This window comes from Bos grunniens, chromosome 19 (assembly GCF_055505025.1).
Source record: "Bos grunniens cultivar Pamir isolate PY7600 chromosome 19, Bosgru_T2T1.0, whole genome shotgun sequence".
NCBI classification, from domain to species: domain Eukaryota; kingdom Metazoa; phylum Chordata; class Mammalia; order Artiodactyla; family Bovidae; genus Bos; species Bos grunniens.
The window spans coordinates 6,557,425-6,577,265 of NC_141183.1; the positions used below are offsets into that span (position 1 = coordinate 6,557,425).

The following is a 19,841-nucleotide window of genomic DNA, read 5'->3' on the forward strand; positions in this document are numbered from 1 at the left end:
CATGGACTGTAGCACGCCAGGCTCCTCTGTCCTTCACTGTCTCCCAGAGTTTGCTCAGATTCATGTCCCACTGACTTGGTGAGGCCATCCAACCATCTCATCCTCTGCCACCTCCTTCTTCTTTTGCCTCCAATCTTTTCTAGCATCAGGATCTTTTCCAATGAGTAGGCTCTTCGTGTCAGATGACCAAAGTATTGGAGCTTCAGTGTCAGCATCAGTTCTTCCAGTGAATATTCAGAGTTGACTTCCTTTAGGATTGACTGATTGGATCTCGTTTGATCTCCCAGGGTAGGCGGGCATCCTTTAGTCGGTCCGATGAAGTTAGCCTGACAGGTGGAGGAACAAGGTATTCAGCCCTTCCTGCCTGGTTGCTTCCTATCCTTGGCACTTCTGTTTCTCAAACTTTTGACCTTGGCGTGAACTATACAGACAGCAGACGGTGGTATTCCCAGGTGAGCCAGTTCCTTATAATACGTCTCTTCATATGCAAACATCCATTGTTCTGTTTCTCTAGAGAGTGTTGACCAACAAAGGTGTGTATCTGGCCCTGTGGGAATTTCCTTCTTCAACTCTCAAGTCTGCACATGAAGACCTAACTCAGAAAGATTTCCTTCGAGGACTTGACAACACGGATCCCAAACCTCTGTGAGGGAAATAAAGCTGATACTCCTGATCCACTCCCCTTCAAAGAGCAATTACGTGGCTTTAAGCTCAGGCGGTAAAGAATCCGCCTGCAATGTGGGAGACCTGGGTTCGATCCCTGGGTTGGGAAGATCCTCTGGAGGAGGGCATGGCAACTTTCCTATGGAGTGACATCCCCACCCCCTCTGCAGACATTCCCCGGAGCTGATGAACTGTTTGTGTTTCAGTGGGCTCCTAGAGAGACATGTAGAGCAAAAAGCCTGAAGTGTCAAGTGGAGCATTAAATAGCATAGGAACCAACCACAGAGTTAATTTGATAGGGACAGAGTAAAGGGACAAAGTAGGTGATTAAATAGTCACCCCACTAGGGATTGTAAGTAGAAAATAAATGGGTGTGGGGGCGGGGGTGAAAGTGAAAGTCGCTCAGTCATGTCCGACTCTTTGCGACCCCACTGACTATACAGTCCATGGAAATCTCCAGGTCAGAATACTGGAGTCAGTAGCCTTTCCCTTCTCCAGGGGATCTTCCCAACCGCAGGGTTCGAACCTAGGTCTCCCACATTGCAGGGGGGATTCTTTACCAGCTGAGCTACAAGTCTTGTAATTTCATGATTACTCATGAAAACAGGTTTGCTTAACCACAAAACCAAGCAAGCTTGCTTAGCAACAAAACCTCCCAAAAATAAAACGATGGTGGCATGACCACATCCTGTCCAGTGAGATCAGTAATTAATGATCTCTGCACACATAAAAAAACAATAATTTGTGGACCTAGCTTGACCATGTAGGGACAAGAAAATTCCACTACTCAACCTGGAGGAGATGATGATGGAAGCACCACGTCTACGCGAGGAAGACAAAGTTCTCCTCCCCCTCCCTTTTCCTTTGATTATAAAACTGTTGCCCAGTTAAGTTCTCAGGCGTGGTATCTCTCAGCCACCCTTTTGTAAACCTCACAAGCATCCTATTCTAATAAATGATTTCTTATCTACCACTTTGCCCTCACTGAATTCTTTGCACTGAGACATAAAGGACTGTGGTACAGAGCTCTTTGGAGCCCGCTGGACGACACCTAACAGTTTCAAATTGGTGCCGGCGCACTAAGCGCGGCCGAGAGGAGCTACCCCACGTCCAAGGTCAAGGGCAGCGGCCGAGAGTGCCAGGCTATGACAGTGCAGGAATGGCCAAGATGAGCTACACCGCATCCAAGGTCAGGGGGGGCAACGAGAGGAGTTACCCCGCGTCCGAGACCAGGGTCGGTGGCCGGGAGGACCAACCCCACGTCCAAGGAGCCGTGGCTGCGCGGGTGCAGGAGGGCCTAGAGGAGCTATCCCACGTTGAAGGTAAGAAGGGCGGCGGTGAGGAGATACCCCTCATCCAAGGTAAGGAGCAGCAGCTGCGCTTTGCTGGAGCAGCCGTGAAGAGATACCCCACCCCCAAGGTAAGAGAAACCCAAGTAAGACGGTAGGTGTTGCAAGAGGGCATCAGAGGGCAGACACACTGAAACCATACTCACAGAAAACTAGTCAATCTAATCACACTAGGACCACAGCCTTGTCTAACTCAATGAAACTAAGCCATGCCCGTGGGGCCACCCAAGACAGGGGGGTCATGGTGGAGAGATCTGACAGAACGTGGTCCACTGGAGAAGGGAATGGCAAACCACTTCAGTAGTCTTGCCTTGAGAACCCCATGAACAGCATGAAAAGGCAAAATGATAGGATACTGAAAGAGGAACTCCCCAGGTCAGTAGGTGCCCAATATGCTACTGGAGATCAGTGGAGAAATAACTCCAGAAAGAATGAAGGGATGAAGCCAAAGCAAGAAGAATACCCAGCTGTGGATGTGACTGGTGATAGAAGTAAGGTCCGATGCTGTAAAGAGCAATATTGCATAGGAACCTGGAATGTCAGATCCATGAATCAAGGCAAATTGGAAGTGGTCAAACAGGAGATGGCAAGAGTGAATGTCGACATTCTAGGAATCAGTGAACTGAAATGGACTGGAATGGGTGAATTTAACTCAGATGACCATTATATCTACTACTGCGGGCAGGAACCCCTCAGAAGAAATGGAGTAGCCATCATGGTCAACAAAAGAGTCCAAAATGCAGTACTTGGATGCAATCTCAAAAACGACAGAATGATCTCTGTTCGTTTCCAAGGCAAAACATTCAATATCATAGTAATCCAAGGCTATGCCCCAACCAGTAAGGCTGAAGAAGCTGAAGTTGAACGGTTCTACGAAGACCTACAAGACCTTTTAGAACTAACACCCAAAAAAGATGTCCTTTTCATTATAGGAGACTGGAATGCAAAAGTAGGAAGTCAAGAAACACCTGGAGGAACAGGCAAATTTGGCCTTGGAATACGGAATGAAGCAGGGCAAAGACTAATAGAGTTTTGCCAAGAAAATGCACTGGTCATAACAAACACCCTCTTCCAACAACACAAGAGAAGACTCTATACATGGACATCACCAGATGGTCAAACCGAAATCAGATTGATTATATTCTTTGCAGCCAAAGATGGAGAAGCTCTATACAGTCAGCAAAAACAAGACCAGGAGCTGAGTGTGGCTCAGATTGTGAACTCTTTATTGCCAAATTCAGACTTAAATTGAAGAAAGTAGGGAAAACCACTAGACCATTCAGGTATGACCTAAATCAAATCCCTTATGATTATACAGTGGAAGTGAGAAATAGATTTAAGGGCCTAGATCTGATAGATAGAGTGCCTGATGAACTGTGGAGTGAGGTTCGTGACACTGTACAGGAGACAGGGATCAAGACCATCCCCATGGAAAAGAAATGCAAAAAAGCAAAATGGCTGTCTGGGGAGCCCTTACAAATAGCTGTGAAAAGAAGAGAAGTGAAAAGCAAAGGAGAAAAGAAAAGATATAAGCATCTGAATGCAGAGTTCCAAAGAATAGCAGGAAGAGATAAGAAAGCCTTCCTCAGCGATCAATGCAAAGAAATAGAGGAAAACAACAGAATGGGAAAGACTAGAGATCTCTTCAAGAAAATTAGAGATACCAAGGGAACATTTCATGCAAAGATGGGCTCGATAAAGGACAGAAATGGTATGGACCTAACAGAAGCAGAAAATATTAAGAGATGGCAAGAATACACAGAAGAACTGTACAAAAAAAGATCTTCATGACCCAGATAATCACGATGGTGTGATCGCTGACCTAGAGCCAGACATCCTGGAATGTGAAGTCAAGTGGGCCTTAGAAAGCATCACTACGAACAAAGCTAGTGGAGGTGATGGAATTCCAGTTGCACTATTTCAAATCCTGAAAGATGATGCTGTGAAAGTGCTGCACTAATATGCCAGCAAATTTGGAAAACTCAGCAGTGGCCACAGGACTGGAAAAGGTCAGTTTTCATTCCAATCCCAAAGAAAGGCAATGCCAAAGAAAGCTCAAACTACCACACAATTGCACTCATCTCACACGCTAGTAAAGTAATGCTCAAAATTCTCCAAGCCAGGCTTCAGCAATACGTGAACTGTGAACTTCCTGATGTTCAAGCTGGTTTTAGAAAAGGCAGAGGGACCAGAGATCAAATTGCCAACATCCGCTGGATCATGGAAAAAGCAAGAGAGTTCCAGAAAAGCATCTATTTCTGCTTTATTGACTATGCCAAAGCCTTTGACTGTGTGGATCACAACAAACTGGGGAAAATTCTTAAAGAGATGGAAATACCAGACCGCCTGACCTGCCTCTTCAGAAATTTGTATGCAGGTCAGGAAGCAACAGTTAGAACTGAACATGGAACAACAGACTGGTTCCAAATAGGAAAAGGAGTACGTCAAGCCTGTATATTGTCACCCTGCTTATTTAACTTCTATGCAGAGTACATTATGAGAAACGCTGGGCTGGAAGAAGCACAAGCTGGAATCAAGATTGCCGGGAGAAATATACATAACCTCAGATGTGCAGATGACACCACCCTTATGGCAGAAAGTGAAGAGGAACTCAAAAGCCTCTTGACGAAAGTGAAAATGGAGAGTGAAAAAGTTGGCTTAAAGCTCAACATTCAGAAAATGAAGATCATGGCATCTGGTCCCATCACTTTATGGGAAATAGATGGGGAAACTGTGGAAACAGTGTCAGACTATTTTTTTGGTCTCCAAAATCACTGCAGATGGTGACTGCAGCCATGAAATTAAAAGACGCTTACTCCTTGGAAGGAAAGTTATGACCAACCTAGATAGCGTATTCAAAAGCAGAGACATTACTTTGCCAACCAAAGTTCGTCTAGTCAAGGCTATGGTTTTTCCTGTGGTCATGTATGGATGTGAGAGTTGGACTGTGAAGAAGGCTGAGCGCCGAAGAATTGATGCTTTTGAACTGTGGTGTTGGAGAAGACTCTTGAGAGTCCCTTGGACTACAAGGAGATCCAACCAGTCCATTCTGAAGGAGATCAGCCCTGGGATTTCTTTGGAAGGAATGATGCTAAAGCTGAAACTCCAGTACTTTGTCCACCTCATGTGAAGAGTTGACTCATTGGAAAAGACTCTGATGCTGGGAAGGATTGGGGGCGGGAGGAGAAGGGGACGACAGAGGATGAGATGGCTGGATGGCATCACTGACTCGATGGACGTGAGTCTGGGTGAACTCTGGGAGTTGGTGATGGACAGGGAGGCCTGGCATGCTGTGATTCATGGGGTCACAAAGAGTCGGACACGACTGAGCGACTGAACTGAACTGAACTTCACTAGGGAAAACTATAATTAATAAAAAGTTGTGTGCTTAATCGCTCAGTTATGTCTGACTCTTTGAGACCCCATGGACTGCAGCCTGCCAGGCTCCTCTGTCCATGGCAATTCTCTAGGCAAGAATACTGGATCGGGTTGCTATGCCCTTCTCCAGAGAATCTTCCCAACCCAGGGATCAAACCCAGATCTCCCACATTGCAGGTGGATTCTTTACTGACTGAGCTTAAAGACAAGTAATTACCTGTCTTTGAAGCGGAGTGGATCAGGAGTATGAGTTTTATTTCCCTCTGGGTTTCAGGGTCTCTCTAAGTTCCACAGAAACCTGGAGAATAAGGTAGATACTTTATAAAATCAGTTCAGTTCAGTCACTCAGTCGTGTCCGACTCTTTGCAACCCCATGAATCACAGCACGCCAGGCCTCCCTGTCCATCACCAACTCCCAGGGTTCACTCAAACTCATGTCCATCGAGTCGGTGATGCCACCCAGCCATCTCATCCTCTGTCGTCCCCTTCTCCTCCTGCCCCCAATCCCTCCCAACATAAGGGTCTTTTCCAATGAGTCAACTCTTTGCATGAGGTGGCCAAAGTATTGGAGTTTCAGCTTCAGCATCAGTCCTTCCAAAGAACACCCAGGACTGATCTCTTTTAGGATGGACTGGTTGGACCTCCTTGCTGTCCAAGGGACTCTCAAGAGTCTTCTCCGACACCACAGTCAAAACCATCAATTCTTCGGCGCTCAGCCTTCTTCACAGTCCAACTCTCACATCCATACATGATCACAGGAAAAACCATAGCCTTGACTAGACGGACCTTTGTTGGCAAAGTAATGTCTCTGCTTTTGAATATGCTTTCTAGGTTGGTCATAACTTTCCTTCCAAGGAGTAAGCGTCTTTTAATTTCATGGCTGCAGTCACCATCTGCAGTGATTTTGGAGTCCCAAAAAATAAAATCTGACCCTGTTTCCACTGTTTCCCCATCTATTTCCCATAAAGTGATGGGACCAGATGCCATGATCTTAGTTTTCTGAATGTTGAGCTTTAAGCCAACTTTTCACTCACCTCTTTCACTTTCATCAAGAGACTCTTTAGTTCCTCTTTACTTTCTGCCATAAGGGTGGTGTCATCTGCACATCTGAGGTTATGTATATTTCTCCCGGCAATCTTGATTCCAGCTTGTGCTTCTTCCAGCCCAGCGTTTCTCATGATGTATTCTGCATATAAGTTAAATAAGCAGGGTGACAATATACAGGCTTGACGTACTCCTTTTGCTATTTGGAACCAGTCTGTTGTTCCATGTCCAGTTCTAACTGTTGCTTCCTGACCTGCATATAGGTTTCTGAAGAGGCAGGTCAGGTGGTCTGGTATTCCCATCTCTTTCAGAATTTTCCAGTTTATTGTGATCCACACAGTCAAAGGCTTTTATTCAAAGCCTTTTATTTTTTGAAGCGCTTAGAGTCTCAAAAAAAGGAGCGATGCCAAAAGAAGATTATAAAAATTGCAGTGTATTTTAAATGCGCCAAGTTCACAAACTGACTTTCTGTTAACTTTCTGTTACTTTCTGTTACATAAAGTAGAATTAACTGGCTATAAAATGACTACTGGATTAAAACTTAATTTGCTGATGCAAGTTCGTGTGCCCGACACACAGTGAGGCCAAACAAACTGGAAAGTCAGAGTCCAGAGGAAAGGAAGTTTCATTGCAAGAAGAGGAGGCCTAGAAAGCCTTGGGCTCCCTGAAAGACTTTAGCAAAGCATTTTTAAAAGCCAGGTTGCCAGGGGGTGGCGGGTGTGCGGTCGCCAGGTCCCCCACGTTCCTCTGATCGGCTGGTAAGGGGGAGCAGGGGGTGTCACAGGGGTTCCATCCACCAGTACTGAGCCTCCAGGAGGCCTGGGGCCTGGTGCTCATGGTCTTCAAGTAGTCAACATCTTCCCTTTGGTGGGGGGTTTCCACCTCTGCAAAACAGCTCAGGAAATGTGCATCACATACTATTACCTAGGTACTTCAGAGAGGAGCTAAAGCAGGGGATAAGGGGGAAGGCCTGACCACCCCACACACAGCCCCACCCTGGGAAGGCCCCATAGGGCCCTGCTCATTTATATATCTACTGGTGGTTTGATAGGAATAGCAGCTTCTCTCACTCATGGGCGATACAAGGAAACACTGACAGTCGTCACCACTTCAAGTTCCAAGCGAGTAGACACGTCCAGCCGGAGAAGGCAATGGCACCCCACTCCAGTACTCTTGCCTGGAAAATCCCATGGACGGAGGAGCCTGGTGGGCTGCAGTCCAAGGGGTCGCCAAGAGTCGGACATGACTGAGCGACTTCACTCTCACTTTTCACTTTCATGCATTGGAGAAGGAAATGGCAACCCACTCCAGTGTTCTTGCCTGGAGAATCCCAGGGACGGGGGAGCCTGGTGGGCTGCCATCTATGGGGTCACACAGAGTCGGACACGACTGAAGCGACTTAGCAGCAACAGCAGCAGCAGCAGACACGTCCAGCAGGGGGCGCTGGGTCTCTCCACTCCTCCCAGAGAGAGAGAAATCCCGAAGAGCAGTTAGGGAGCTGCTGCTCAGGGAAGCTGAAGATCCGACCCCTGGATGTCTGGGTCCTTGTCTGGTCGGTCCCAGGGTGGGAAGGTGACCCCTACTCAGACAGCTCAGGCTGACGAGAGGGAAGGGGCTGTAGGACTCAGCCTGGAGAGGAATGGCTGTCAAGATGCAACGGGTCTTGTTCTGATACTCACGGTGGCCAGGATCAGATTCAGCAGCTGAGAGGCAATCCGGTTAGAGTAGAATTGTTCATATGTCCTTGAAGGAGTGAAGCTCTGCAAGAGGCCACTAGCACCATCTGGTGGTGGGCTGAAGAACTGCCACAAGTGTGCCCTGGTGTGTGCCGACTTGCCTCAGTCGTGTCCGACTCTGCGACCCCATGGACTATAGCCCACCAGACTCCACTGTCCATGGGATTCTCCAGACAAGAATACTGGACTGGATTACCGTGCCCTCCTCCAGGGGATCTTCCCGATCCAGGGATCAAACCTTCATCTCTTACGTCTCCTGCATTGCAGGCGGGTTCTTTACCACTAGCACCACCTGGGAAACCCGAGTGGTTGCCTTCTATTTTCGCCCTTGAGGTCAGGAAATAGAGACGCCACATCCACCCAGCACGGTTTCCGGCTGACCTGGGGCTCGGACACGGGGGATGGGTCCCAACGAGGTCAACTGCACCTCTACCCGAGCTCCCACTTCCCAGAGAGCAAGAGGCTGTGTTGCATGGAGACTGTTTTTGATGCTGGCTGACTTAGAGGAGATCACCCGGCTGGAGAGAGGGGGTTGTCACAGCCCCTGCTCCTTCTCGACCCAGGCCTTTGCCTCTGTCCTGCCCGTCCACCTCCCCCCTCCTCCAGCAAGCTGGAGGCTCTCATCCGAGAGGTCGTCTCTGCCCTCCTGTCGCCCCATCCTCTGAATTCTGGTCTGTTTTTTTCTCTGTAAGGCTTTTTTTTTTTTTTTTTTTTATGTGAACCATTTTTAAAGTGCTTATTGAATTTGTTACAACATTGCTTCTGTTGTTTATGTTTTGGTTTTTTGGCCATGAGGCATGTGGAATCTTATCTCCCTGACCAGGGATCAAACCCTCACCCCCTCTATTGGAAGGCAAAGTCTTAACCACTGGATCACCAGAGAAGTCCCCACAATGCTTATTATAAACCAGTGTTATATCTTTATTTTTTTTTTAAAACTCCCATTAGAATATAAACCCATGTTTTAATGATTGCTCTCTCTCCGACACCTAGAAACATGCCAGGCTCTTTGTATTTGGTGAGTGAATGAAGAAATGAAGAGTTGAGAATCTACTCCTGGGGGAAAGGAATGCAGATGGGCAAGATGGCAGAAAATCAGGCCCTGGGGTCCCCTGACGAGCGGTGGTGCTATACCTGGGACTCCCTCCTAGGGAATGAGGGGTTCTGGGTGCCCTTGTGAAACGCTCTTCCCAGTTCTCCCCAGCCAAAAACCAGGCAGGTGAACATCATATAGACACTTGTATATGTGATATATTTCATTAAACTTTTTAAAGTTGGTTTTTTTTTTTTTTTATCGAGTCTCTGGATATAAGGTGAAAAGCAACATGAAGTTCAAGGTCAGTTCTTCTCTAGTCTGAGCAGCTGTGTCTCTGGACAGGATATTGATGGTGGGGGGGCGGGGCTGCAGGTTGTCTTGGTCAGACTGGTTCTGTCTCCCCACAAACTGCCCACTGAGGCCTGTTGACCCAGAGGGCAGCACCGAGCATGCCCAGGAGCAGGGGCACCTTCAGGAAGACCAGGAGCAGGAAGTGGGCGCTGCCCAGCAGGGGCCTGTGGGAGGATGCGGTGACCGGTGGTAAGTTTCTGCTTCAACAGGAGGCCCAGGCCCCTCCCCCAGCTTCCTCTGTGCTCAGGTCCCATGGCCTCAACACTCAAAATCAAGGTCCAGTCTGGTTGGTATTGAGGCTGCACTGGGTCTTAGTAGCGGTATGCGGGATCTTTAGTTGTGGCAAGTAGAATCCCTAGTTCCCTGAGCAGGGGTTTAATCTGGGCCGCCTGCATTGGGAGCGTGGAGTCTTAGCCACTGGACCACTGGGGAAGATCCCACTCACCCTCAACAACCGCGTGGGAGAGCATCTGTTCTGTTTAAATGGGTCCGCAGTCTCAACCACAACGACCTCAACTCCTCGCTCAGCCCATGGCCAGTTCTCTCACCTCTGGGTCCCAGGACCTGCCCTCACTCCAGCTCCTCACAAGTCCCATGTCCTCTTCCCATCCTGAGCCTCTGCTTAATTGCTCTGCCTCCCCGGCCCTCCGCCTGGCTCCCAGCCTAAGGCAGCCCTCCAGGGTCACCTCCAAGATTACACTGGGCTCCTGTGGCCAACCCTGTTGGTACCCCACCTCATGCCCTCCTTGCCCACATGACCTCTTGGCTGCTTGGACAGTACTGAGCCCACCAGTGGTCTCCCACATCCTTGGCTTGAGGGCGATCTCTGGTTTTTGGGGTGTGCGTGGCTTCCTGCACCAAGCAGGCCAGACATGCTATAGAATCCCCTGCCTGGACACTCCTCCAGGCTCCTTCTTGGTGGGCTCTCCCACTTCTTCAGGTTTCTGCTCAAGTGTCACTTTTTCTGAGAGGCCGTCCCTCACCACTCTGTATGAAAACCGCCAGCCTCTCCATCTTCTCCCACCGTGAGGACCAGTGTGTGGACCACCACCCTGGCTTCCTCACTGCTCTGTGGGACCAACCCAGGGGATGCCCCACAGAGTCTCTCTGAGGGGGAGTGAGCCCCGTTGCTATGGTGACACCTCTTTCGCTGGTGTCTGCTTCACTGGCGTTCCCTGCTTCCCTGTTCCCTCACCATTATTCCTGGGATCTACTCGCCAAAACGTGTCTTAGGATCGAGTTTGAACAAACCTAAACCAAGACAATCTCTTGGTTATTTGTTTTCACTGAGCATCTTGGTAGCCTTCATTATGCCCGTCATCTTCCCAAACATCTCTCACCCTACCCTACACACCCGCTTCATTTGCCTCACAGTGATTGCCATTAACTGACATTTCCTCTATTATTTATCTATCATCTATCCAAGTATCTACCTCTCCATCTACCCCTATTATCTATCATATATCTATCCATCCCGTCACATATCTCCATCTCTACCAACTATCCTCTGTATGTATCTATCAATCATCCATCCATATCTATCTATATTCATCTATGTATGTATCATCCATCCATCCATCTATCCATCTGTCCATCCATCCATCCATCCATCCATCTATCCATCTGTCCATCTGTCCGTCTGTCCACCCATCCATCCACCCATCCATCCATCCATCCATCCACCCATCCATCCATCTATCCATCCATCCATCCATCCATCTGTTCACCCATCCACCCATCCATCCATCCACCCATCCACCCATCCACACATCCACCCATCCACCCATCCACCCATCCATCCATCCATCCATCCATCCACCCATCCATCCATCCATCCATCTGTTCACCCATCCACCCATCCATCTATCCATCCACCCATCCATCCATCCATCTGTCCACCCATCCATCCATCCATCTATCCGTCCACCCACCCATCCATCCATCCATCCACCCATCCATCCATCCGTCCATCCGTCCATCTGTCTGTCCATCCGTCCATCCGTCCGTCCACCCATCCACCCATCCACCTATCCATCCATCCATCCACCCACCCATCCATCCACCCATCCACCCATCCATCCATCTATCTATCCATCGGTCCATCTGTCCATCCATCCATCCATCCATCTAGCCACATCTAGCTATCCGTCCTTTCACACATCTCTATCAATTGTCCTCTGTCTATTCCTATGTGTGTATGTATCTTTATATCTATCGATCATCCATATCTACCTACCTACCTATCATCTGTCTATCTTCTTATCCATCTTGCCATTGTCTAAAATCTACCCATTTGAAAGAAACTTCCATGAAAGCACAACCTTGCCCATTAGTTCACAGTCATATACCTAGCCTTTGGATCAGTTCCTGGCACACAGCAAGTAAATTAAATGTTTGTTGAGTGGTGACTCATTAAGGAAACCCATATCTAGGAAGCCCTACCCTAGGGAAGAAGCTGTGAAGATGACAGAAGACACCAGGAGTCATGCACCTTACCCTTGCTGCTGGCTGAGCGATCCAGAAGTCCATGTAGAGCTGTTGCTACTGGAGGCTGTGATGGAGGGTGGAGTGAAGAACTGTGGAGGGTGAAGAACGGTGTCCTGTCCACGACTCTTCCCAGCCAGTTGCCTGTCACCTGCATGGTTCCCAGTCCACAGAGGAGAGGAAACTCACAGAAGGGACTGGACAGGTGTTCTGGGACCATCGCCTCCTCATGCTCAGACCAGGTTTGACCAGCGTATAGGAGTATCTGCACCCAACTCCACCCCCACCTGTTCTGCGTCCAGGTGGGGACAACCAGGACCGGCGTCGCTGCCTCTAGCATTAAGCATTTCCCTTCTCCTCACCTCGTTGAAAACAGGAGTGCGTGAAGGTCAGCACAAGAGTTGGACCTCAGGTCCCACCGCCTAGCCAGTGCATCCACATACCACCCCTCCCTCACCCTGGTTCAGAGTCCAGAAGGGAAAGGAGCAGAAGCAGAGGGAAGCTGAGGAGACAGAGAGGAAGCCAGACAGACAGAGACACAGCACTTATGCACAGCACAGTGCAGCACTTTCACAGCATCATCTTTTAGGATTTGAAATAGCTCCACAGGAATTCCATCACTTTCACTAGCTTTGTTCGTAGTGATGCTTCCTAAGGCCCAGACAGGGGCCAGAGGCTTGGGGGCTCCCTCTTGGGCTTTCCCTTGCCTACAAACCAATCCCCTTGGCCCCCAGCCCAGTTGCTGGTGCCTCCGGGAAACAGGTTTTCCCTGGGTCAGCACAGTGGTCAGAAGCTGAGGAAAGGCCCAGGAGAGGAGCTGGGGCTGGGGCTTGCCCTTCGGGATCATGCAGTCAGAGGGGTGAGCCTGGCAGGCTTGGCCGTCTCTGAGCCTGGGTCACTCAGGGCTCCTGGATGAGGATCTGGGTTGTTAAGAGGCCCCGGTTCTGACAGCGGAAGCCAGGGGAGAGTGACAAGAGAGTCTTCGGGAGTGGACCCCCCCACCCACACACACCTGTGCCCTGTGGGCACAGGGAGATGGCAAGAGCCCTTTAGTCCTGACGGATCCGGGATAACAGCGGGCCCTCCCCCGCCACCAGCCTCAGAATCCCCGAGGCCCACAGACGTTGTCAGGGCCTGGGCGGTGGCAGGAACCCGGGTGCCCCCCCTCACTCTCACAGCCACTTACACACTCACACTCTCACACACCGGACACACTCACATGCACACGACGCACTTGGCCCTGAAGCTCTGACACACAAACACCAGGCCCAGTTCCTCTCCCCTGGGCTGAGATCTCCTGGGACGCCCCGCAGAGCTGAGCTCAGATTCCTTCACCACCGGTACTAGAGAGAAGGAGGGTCTTACCTGCAGAGACAATCACTTGAACCTGGAAAAATGGATCAGGCAGGAAGCCGAGGAGTCCTTCTTCCTTCAGCATCGTTGCAACCCCACACCTGTATTTCCCTGCATCGTCTGCAGTGAGGCTTTCCAAGGTCACTGTGAAGGCGAGGTCCTCCGGATGGTCCGTGATGGACACCCGGCTGCTCTTCACCTCCACCTCGGGCCCGCTGGTCTGCAGAGTCCGCTGCCAAAGTGGGAAACATGGCTGTCTGCACCAATATTTGTGAAATTCGCTGTATTCCTCCTCGTAGCGACACTCCACGCTCAGGGAGTCCCCCACGGCGCCTGTCACGGTGCTGGGGCCACTCAGGGACAAAGAGCCTGGAAGACACAGTCCGTCTTGTCTTCATCCTAAAGAGCCTGGGCCAGGGGAGCCTGGGGGGTCAGGTCCTCTGGGAGCCTGGAAGTCACCCTGAGGCCAGAGGAAGGAGGGATCAGAAGCCAAGGAGGCAGCTTGTTAACCCAGTGTAAAGGTCGGGTGAGAAACGGTTTTGGCAAAGTACCAAACTGCTGAAAAAGAATTGTGTGTGTAATATACTTGTGTGTGTGTGTGTATGTGTGTTAGTCGCTTCAGTTGTGTCTGACTCTTTGTGACTAACAAGCTATCATACTGACTAACAAACGTGTGAAGGAGGCCAGAACTCTGTGACGACTGTTGTTGTTTAGTCCCTAAGTCGTGTCCAGCTCTTTGCACCCCCATGGACTATATAGCCCGCCAGGCTCCTCTGTCCCTGGAATTCTCTAGGCAAGAATACCGGAGTGGGTTGCCATTTCCTTCTCCAGGGCATCTTTCTGATCCAGGGATCAAACCCGGGTCTCTGTCATTGCAGGCAGGTTTTTTTACCATCTGAGCCAGCAGGGAAGCCCAAATAATCTACTTACTGATCACCTATCTGTCTGTCCATCCAGCCATCCTTCCCTCCCTCCCTTTCTCTTTCCTTCTCTCTCCCCATCCACCCATCCAACCAACCATTCAGGCAATATACTGTCACCCACAGATTGGGAGCCTTTTGCTTTTGTTTAATGTTCAAATTAACATAAAAAGTACATTTTTGCTCCTTCATTTAAAAAAACATTTTTGGCTGAGCTGCCCAGCTTGCAGCATCTTAGTCCTCCACCCCGCCCCAGGGATCGAAACCAGCAGGAAAAGTGCCGAGTCCTAACCACTGGACCACCAAGGAATTCCCACTTCTTCACTTTTAATATCTTGAATTTGGACACTTTATTTCCCAGCAAGTCCAAGTGGCCCACTGACCTATATTCTGCAACAGAACGCTGTCTACTCCTCCCACCAACATCCCCTAGTGCAGTGGTTCCCAAGCAGCAGCGATAGTCTCCGCGGGAGATACCCGGCAATGTCTGAAGACATTTTTGAGGATCACCATTGCGGGGCGGAGAAGGCAATGGCAACCCACTCCAGTACTCTTGCCTGGAAAATCCCATGGACGGAGGAGCCTGGTAGGCTGCCGTCCATGGGGTCGCGAAGAGTCGGACGCGACTGAGCGACTTCACTTTCATGCATTGGAGAAGGCAATGGCAACCCACTCCAGTGTTCTTGCCTGGAGAACCCCAGGGACGGTGGAGCCTGGTGGGCTGCCGTCTCTGGGGTTGCACAGAGTCGGACACGACTGAAGCGACTTAGTTTAGTTTATTTTATTGCGGGGCGGGGGGAAGGGGGAGAGGGAGGGTGTAAATTGCTCCTGCCATCCAGTGGGCAGAGGCCAGGGATGCTGCTAAACATCTCTCAGGGCACAAGGCACCCTCACCACACAGAGCGATGCGCCCCCATGTCAGCAGTGCTGAGGTCCAGCAACCTTGCTGGAGGGGGCGAAATGCCCCAGCCGGAGGACCTCCATACTGAGGCTTGGGACTCAAGGCGAGCCGGGGGCAGCCTCGCGGAGCCGTCTCTGTGCATCTGCAGCTGTTCTGGGCTCAGGCTCTGGGGGCGCTGTTCTGTCCGATTCTGACCGAGAGGATAGGAGGGAGGGGAAGGGAAGAGGGGAGGAGGGGAAGGGAAGAGGGGAGGAGGGGAAGGGAAGAGGGGAGGAGGGGAAGGGAAGAGGGGAGGAGGGGAAGGGAAGAGGGGAGCAGGGGAAGGGAAGAGGGGAGGAGGGGAAGGACGGGGCGCGGGAGGAGGGCGACTTCGGGCCTGGACTCTTGACATTCGACTCTTTCAGTTGCCCGGGACCCACCCTTCAAGATCTGGGGCGCTGCTTCCTCAGATGCGGACGGGAAACGTGAGGGAACGTTCCAGAACCTCCCTGCCCTCTGATGCTCCTCCAGACCCTGACCCCGAGCCAGCGAGAGCGGCTCCCCCAGCCCCACCTAGAGCAAGCTCCCTGCCCCCAAGGGCCTCAAAAAAAAACCTTGACTTTTTCTCTCAGACCAGGACTGACCATATTCCCAGCAGTCTTACTTTCCAGGGGCCCACAGAGCAGAAACACCCCCGCCCTGCCCCGCGCGCCCTCCAACCTGGGGCCAGCCCAGACCCCAAGAGAGGCACCAAGCCCACAGTGCGTCAGGGCCTCCATACAAAAAGGGGTATTCACTAGGGGACTTAGAAGTAACTGACATTGTACTATTAAAAAGACCGATGCCCTTGGATATAAAAGTATTTGGTTTGAATCTTGACTATGTCTTTTATATAGATATGTGTGTGTGTGTGTGTGTACACACATACATATTTATCTACTTATTTTGCTGTGCTGGGTCTTACTTGCAGCATACAGGATCTTTAGTTGCAGCATGTGGGATCTAGTTCGCTGACCAGGGATGGAACCCAGGCTCCCTTCATTGAGAGGGCACAGCCTTAGCCACTGGACCTCTGGAGAAGTCCATTGGCTTTGTGTGTCTTTATGAACTGATTTAGAATAAATTATCTGCACCTCTCTGAGTTTGCCTCTCTTTTTCTAAATGTATTTATTATTTTTATTTATTTAATACAATAAATAATATTACTGCAGATGGTGATTGCAGCCATGAAATTAAAAGACGCTTACTCCTTGGAAGAAAAGTTCTGACCAACCTAGATAGCATATTCAAAAGCAGAGACATTACTTTGCCAACAAAGGTTCGTCTATTCAAGGCTATGGTTTTTCCTGTGGTCATGTATGGATGTGAGAGTTGGACTGTGAAGAAAGCTGAGCGCTGAAGAATTGATGCTTTTGAACTGTGGTGTTGGAGAAGACTCTTGAGAGTCCCTTGGACTGCAAGGAGGTCCAACCAGTCCATTCTAAAGGAGATCAGCCCTGGGTGTTCTTTGGAAGGAATGATGCTAAAGCTGAAACTCCAGTACTTTGGCCACCTCGTGTGAAGAGTTGACTCATTGGAAAAGACTCTGATGCTGGGAGGGATTGGGGGCAGGAGGAGAAGTGGACGACAGAGGATAAGATAGCTGGATGGCATCACCGACTCATTGGACATGAATTTGAGTGAACCCCAGGAGTTGGTGATGGACAGGGAGGCCTGGCGTGCTGCAATTCATGGGGTTGCAAAGAGTCAGACACGACTGAGCGACTGAACTGAACTGAATGCATAAATAATATAATTAATTTTATATAATTATTATTATTTTTTAATTTTTTACAATGTTGTGTTAGTTTCTGCTGTACAGCAACATGAATCCATTATATGTCTACATATATCTCCTCCTTTTCAGCCTCCCTTCCACACTACAGTCTCCTGTTTTAATAAGAATTAAGGATTGGATTAAGTAACAGGAGAAAATCTTGTCTAACTGATTTGTCCAATTAGTATTAGTTCTCTGCCCCCCCTGCCCTTCTCTCTGGCATATCAAGACGACATTCCTGATTTTAATCATGTTGGGGATAAAGACTCAAGTGGCCAGGTATAAACTTAGGGCTCAGTATGTACTGTCTGTGTGGGAAGCAAGCTTTACATCTCATACTCCTCCTTTCCCAGTGTGCAAATACACTGAACTGGGGTTTTTAGGGGCACATCACGCCCTCTGTTTCCTTATGCTTCTCCTTCCCATCAGCACCCTTTGCTCACACCGTGCTCGCCCTGACTCGCCCGCATGAACTTCCCCATGTCAGGCCCAGCCCCGCTCACCTGGGACGCAGAGAAGCAGCAGAGCCACCAGCAGCCGCATGGCCCGGGCCCCCCGGTGATCTCTCCAGGCTCCTGCAGAGCCTGGAGCCTCCTCACCCAGTTCCACTCACTGTTTCCCTTTTCTGCTTTTCTTGGCACTTTTCTGCTTTTCTTGGAACGTTTCTGCTTCTTCTGTCAGCCTCCTAGAGCTGTTCTCAGTTGGTCAGAAAATGAGGGAAGCTGGGGCCTTGGGACATCAGATGATGATGCTGAGAACTTGTTGAAAGTCATTCTCATGTAGCACATTTGAATGTGCGGTTCCAGTTTCTGTTCCTTGTGAAGATGATGCCCTTCCCATTCCTTGCCTGTGGTTGATGGGCCCATCCCCCCTTCTCTAAATCTGTATTGCCCAGACAGCCAGGCCAGTCTTGGTTAAATTCTATCTAGATTTTCTGAACAAGTCCTCCTCTTTGTCAAGAGAGTCCATTTCCTGTGGCTGGCATGGGCAGTCCCGTGTGATCAAGCATTGACTAAGCCTTGTCTGGGCACAGTCGGCTGTTTGTAGGGCCCAGTGCAAGATGAAAACATCCTCATTCTGGAAATATTAAGAATTTCAGGAGTGGTCTAGTGGCTAAGCCTCTGCACTCCCAATGCAGGGAGCCCAGGTTTGATCCCTGGTCAGGGAACTAGATCCCACATGCCACAGCTAAGACTGACGCAATGAAGGCTGAAGATCCTGAGTGCCACAACTAAGACCCAGTGCAGGCAAATAAATAAAGAAATACTAAAAAAAAAAAAAAAAAAAGAATTTCAAGATGGCGGCAATGGAGTATCAACCAAGCATGTGGCCCTTCTAAGTGTGAAGCCTGATGATGCAACACCCATGAGGCTGGCTCTGTCTTGGCCCTTGATGGCACAGATCAAGGGCATTGTGGAGGCCAGTGAGGCTGCCAAGGACGGGATGGAGGGAGATTAGTTGGACATGATGTCAGAGAGAAACTCAAGAGTGAAGTGGGGACCTTGGAGGGTTTTGAGCAGAGGAGTGGCATGATCCCATGTTTGTTTTCAAAGCATCGTTCTTGCTGTTAAGTGGGGAATGGGGGCCTCCCTGGTGGGCCAGTGGTTAAGACCTCGCCTTCCAATGCAGGTGGGTAGGTTCAATCTCTGGTTGGGGACGTGAGATACCACCTGTCTTGTGGCCAAAAACCCAAAACACAGAACAGAAACACTATTGTAACACATTCAGTAGAAACTTTAAAAACAGTCCAGATAAAAATATACATACATTTTTAATAAATGGAGAGTAGACCGTCCCCTCCCCAAGATTTAGACCATCTCCTCCCCAAGAAAAAGAAATGAAAAAAGGCAAAATGGTTGTCTGAGGAGGCCTTACAGATAGCTGAGAAAAGAAGAGAAGCTAAAGGCAAAGGATAAAAAGAAAGATAAACCCATTTGAATGCAGAATTCTAAAGAATAGCAAGGAGACATAAGAAGGCCTTCCTCAGTGATCAATGCAAAGAAAGAGAGGAAAACAATAGAATGGGAAAGACTAGAGATCTCTTCAAGAAAATTAGAGATACCAAGGGAACATTTCATCCAAAAATGAGCACAATAAAGGACAGAAATGGTGTGGACCTAACAGAAGCAGAAGATATTAAGAAGAGGTGGAAAGAATACACAGAAGAATTATACCAAAAAGATCTTCATGACCCAGATAACTACGATGGTGTGATCACTCATCTAGAGTCAGACATCCTGGAATGTGAAGTCAAGTAGGCCTTAGAAAGCATCACTATGAACAAAGCTAGTGGAGGTGATGGAATTCCAGTTGAGCTATTTCAAATCCTGAAAGATGATGCTGTGAAAGTGCTGCACTCAATATGCCAGCAAATCTGGAAAACTCAGCAGTGGCCACAGGACTGAAAAAGGTCAGTTTTCATTCCAATCCCAAAGAAAGGCAACACTAAAGAATGCTCAAACTACCATACAATTGCACTCATCTCACACGCTAGTAAAGTAATGCTCAAAATTCTCCAAGCCAGGCTTCATGAACCATGAACTTCCACATGTTCAAGCTGGATTTAGAAAAGGCAGAGGGACCAGAGATCAAATTGCCAACATCTGCTGGATCATAAAAAAAGCAAGAGAGTTCCAGAAAAACATCTATTTCTACTTTATTGACTATGCCAAAACCTTTGACTGTGTGGATCACAACAAACTGTGGGTAATTCTGAAAGAGATGGGAATACCAGACCACCTGACATGCCTCTTGAGAAATCTGTATGCAGGTTAGGAAGCAACAGTTAGAATTAGACATGGAACGACAAACTGGTTCCAAACCAGGAAAGG

General features: G+C 49.1%; 1 protein-coding gene across 2 annotated transcripts; it reads right to left on the reverse strand.

Moving 5' to 3' along the window:
• Positions 1-9,401: 9,401 nt before the first annotated feature.
• LOC147351025 (protein CD300H-like) lies at positions 9,402-17,725 on the reverse strand. Of its 2 annotated transcripts, none has more exons than XM_086355250.1 (4): positions 17,514-17,725; positions 13,407-13,763; positions 12,054-12,192; positions 9,402-9,721 (listed from the first exon to the last, which is right to left on the reverse strand). In XM_086355250.1, the coding sequence occupies exons 1-4, from the start codon at positions 17,551-17,553 to the stop codon at positions 9,589-9,591; spliced, it is 669 nt and encodes a 222-aa protein (XP_086211376.1). In that variant the 5' UTR covers positions 17,554-17,725; the 3' UTR covers positions 9,402-9,588. The 2 variants fall into 2 exon arrangements, with proteins under 2 accessions (XP_086211376.1, XP_086211377.1); XM_086355251.1 differs by having other exon boundaries at positions 12,054-12,133; positions 17,514-17,568.
• Between the last annotated feature and the right edge of the window lie 2,116 nt (positions 17,726-19,841).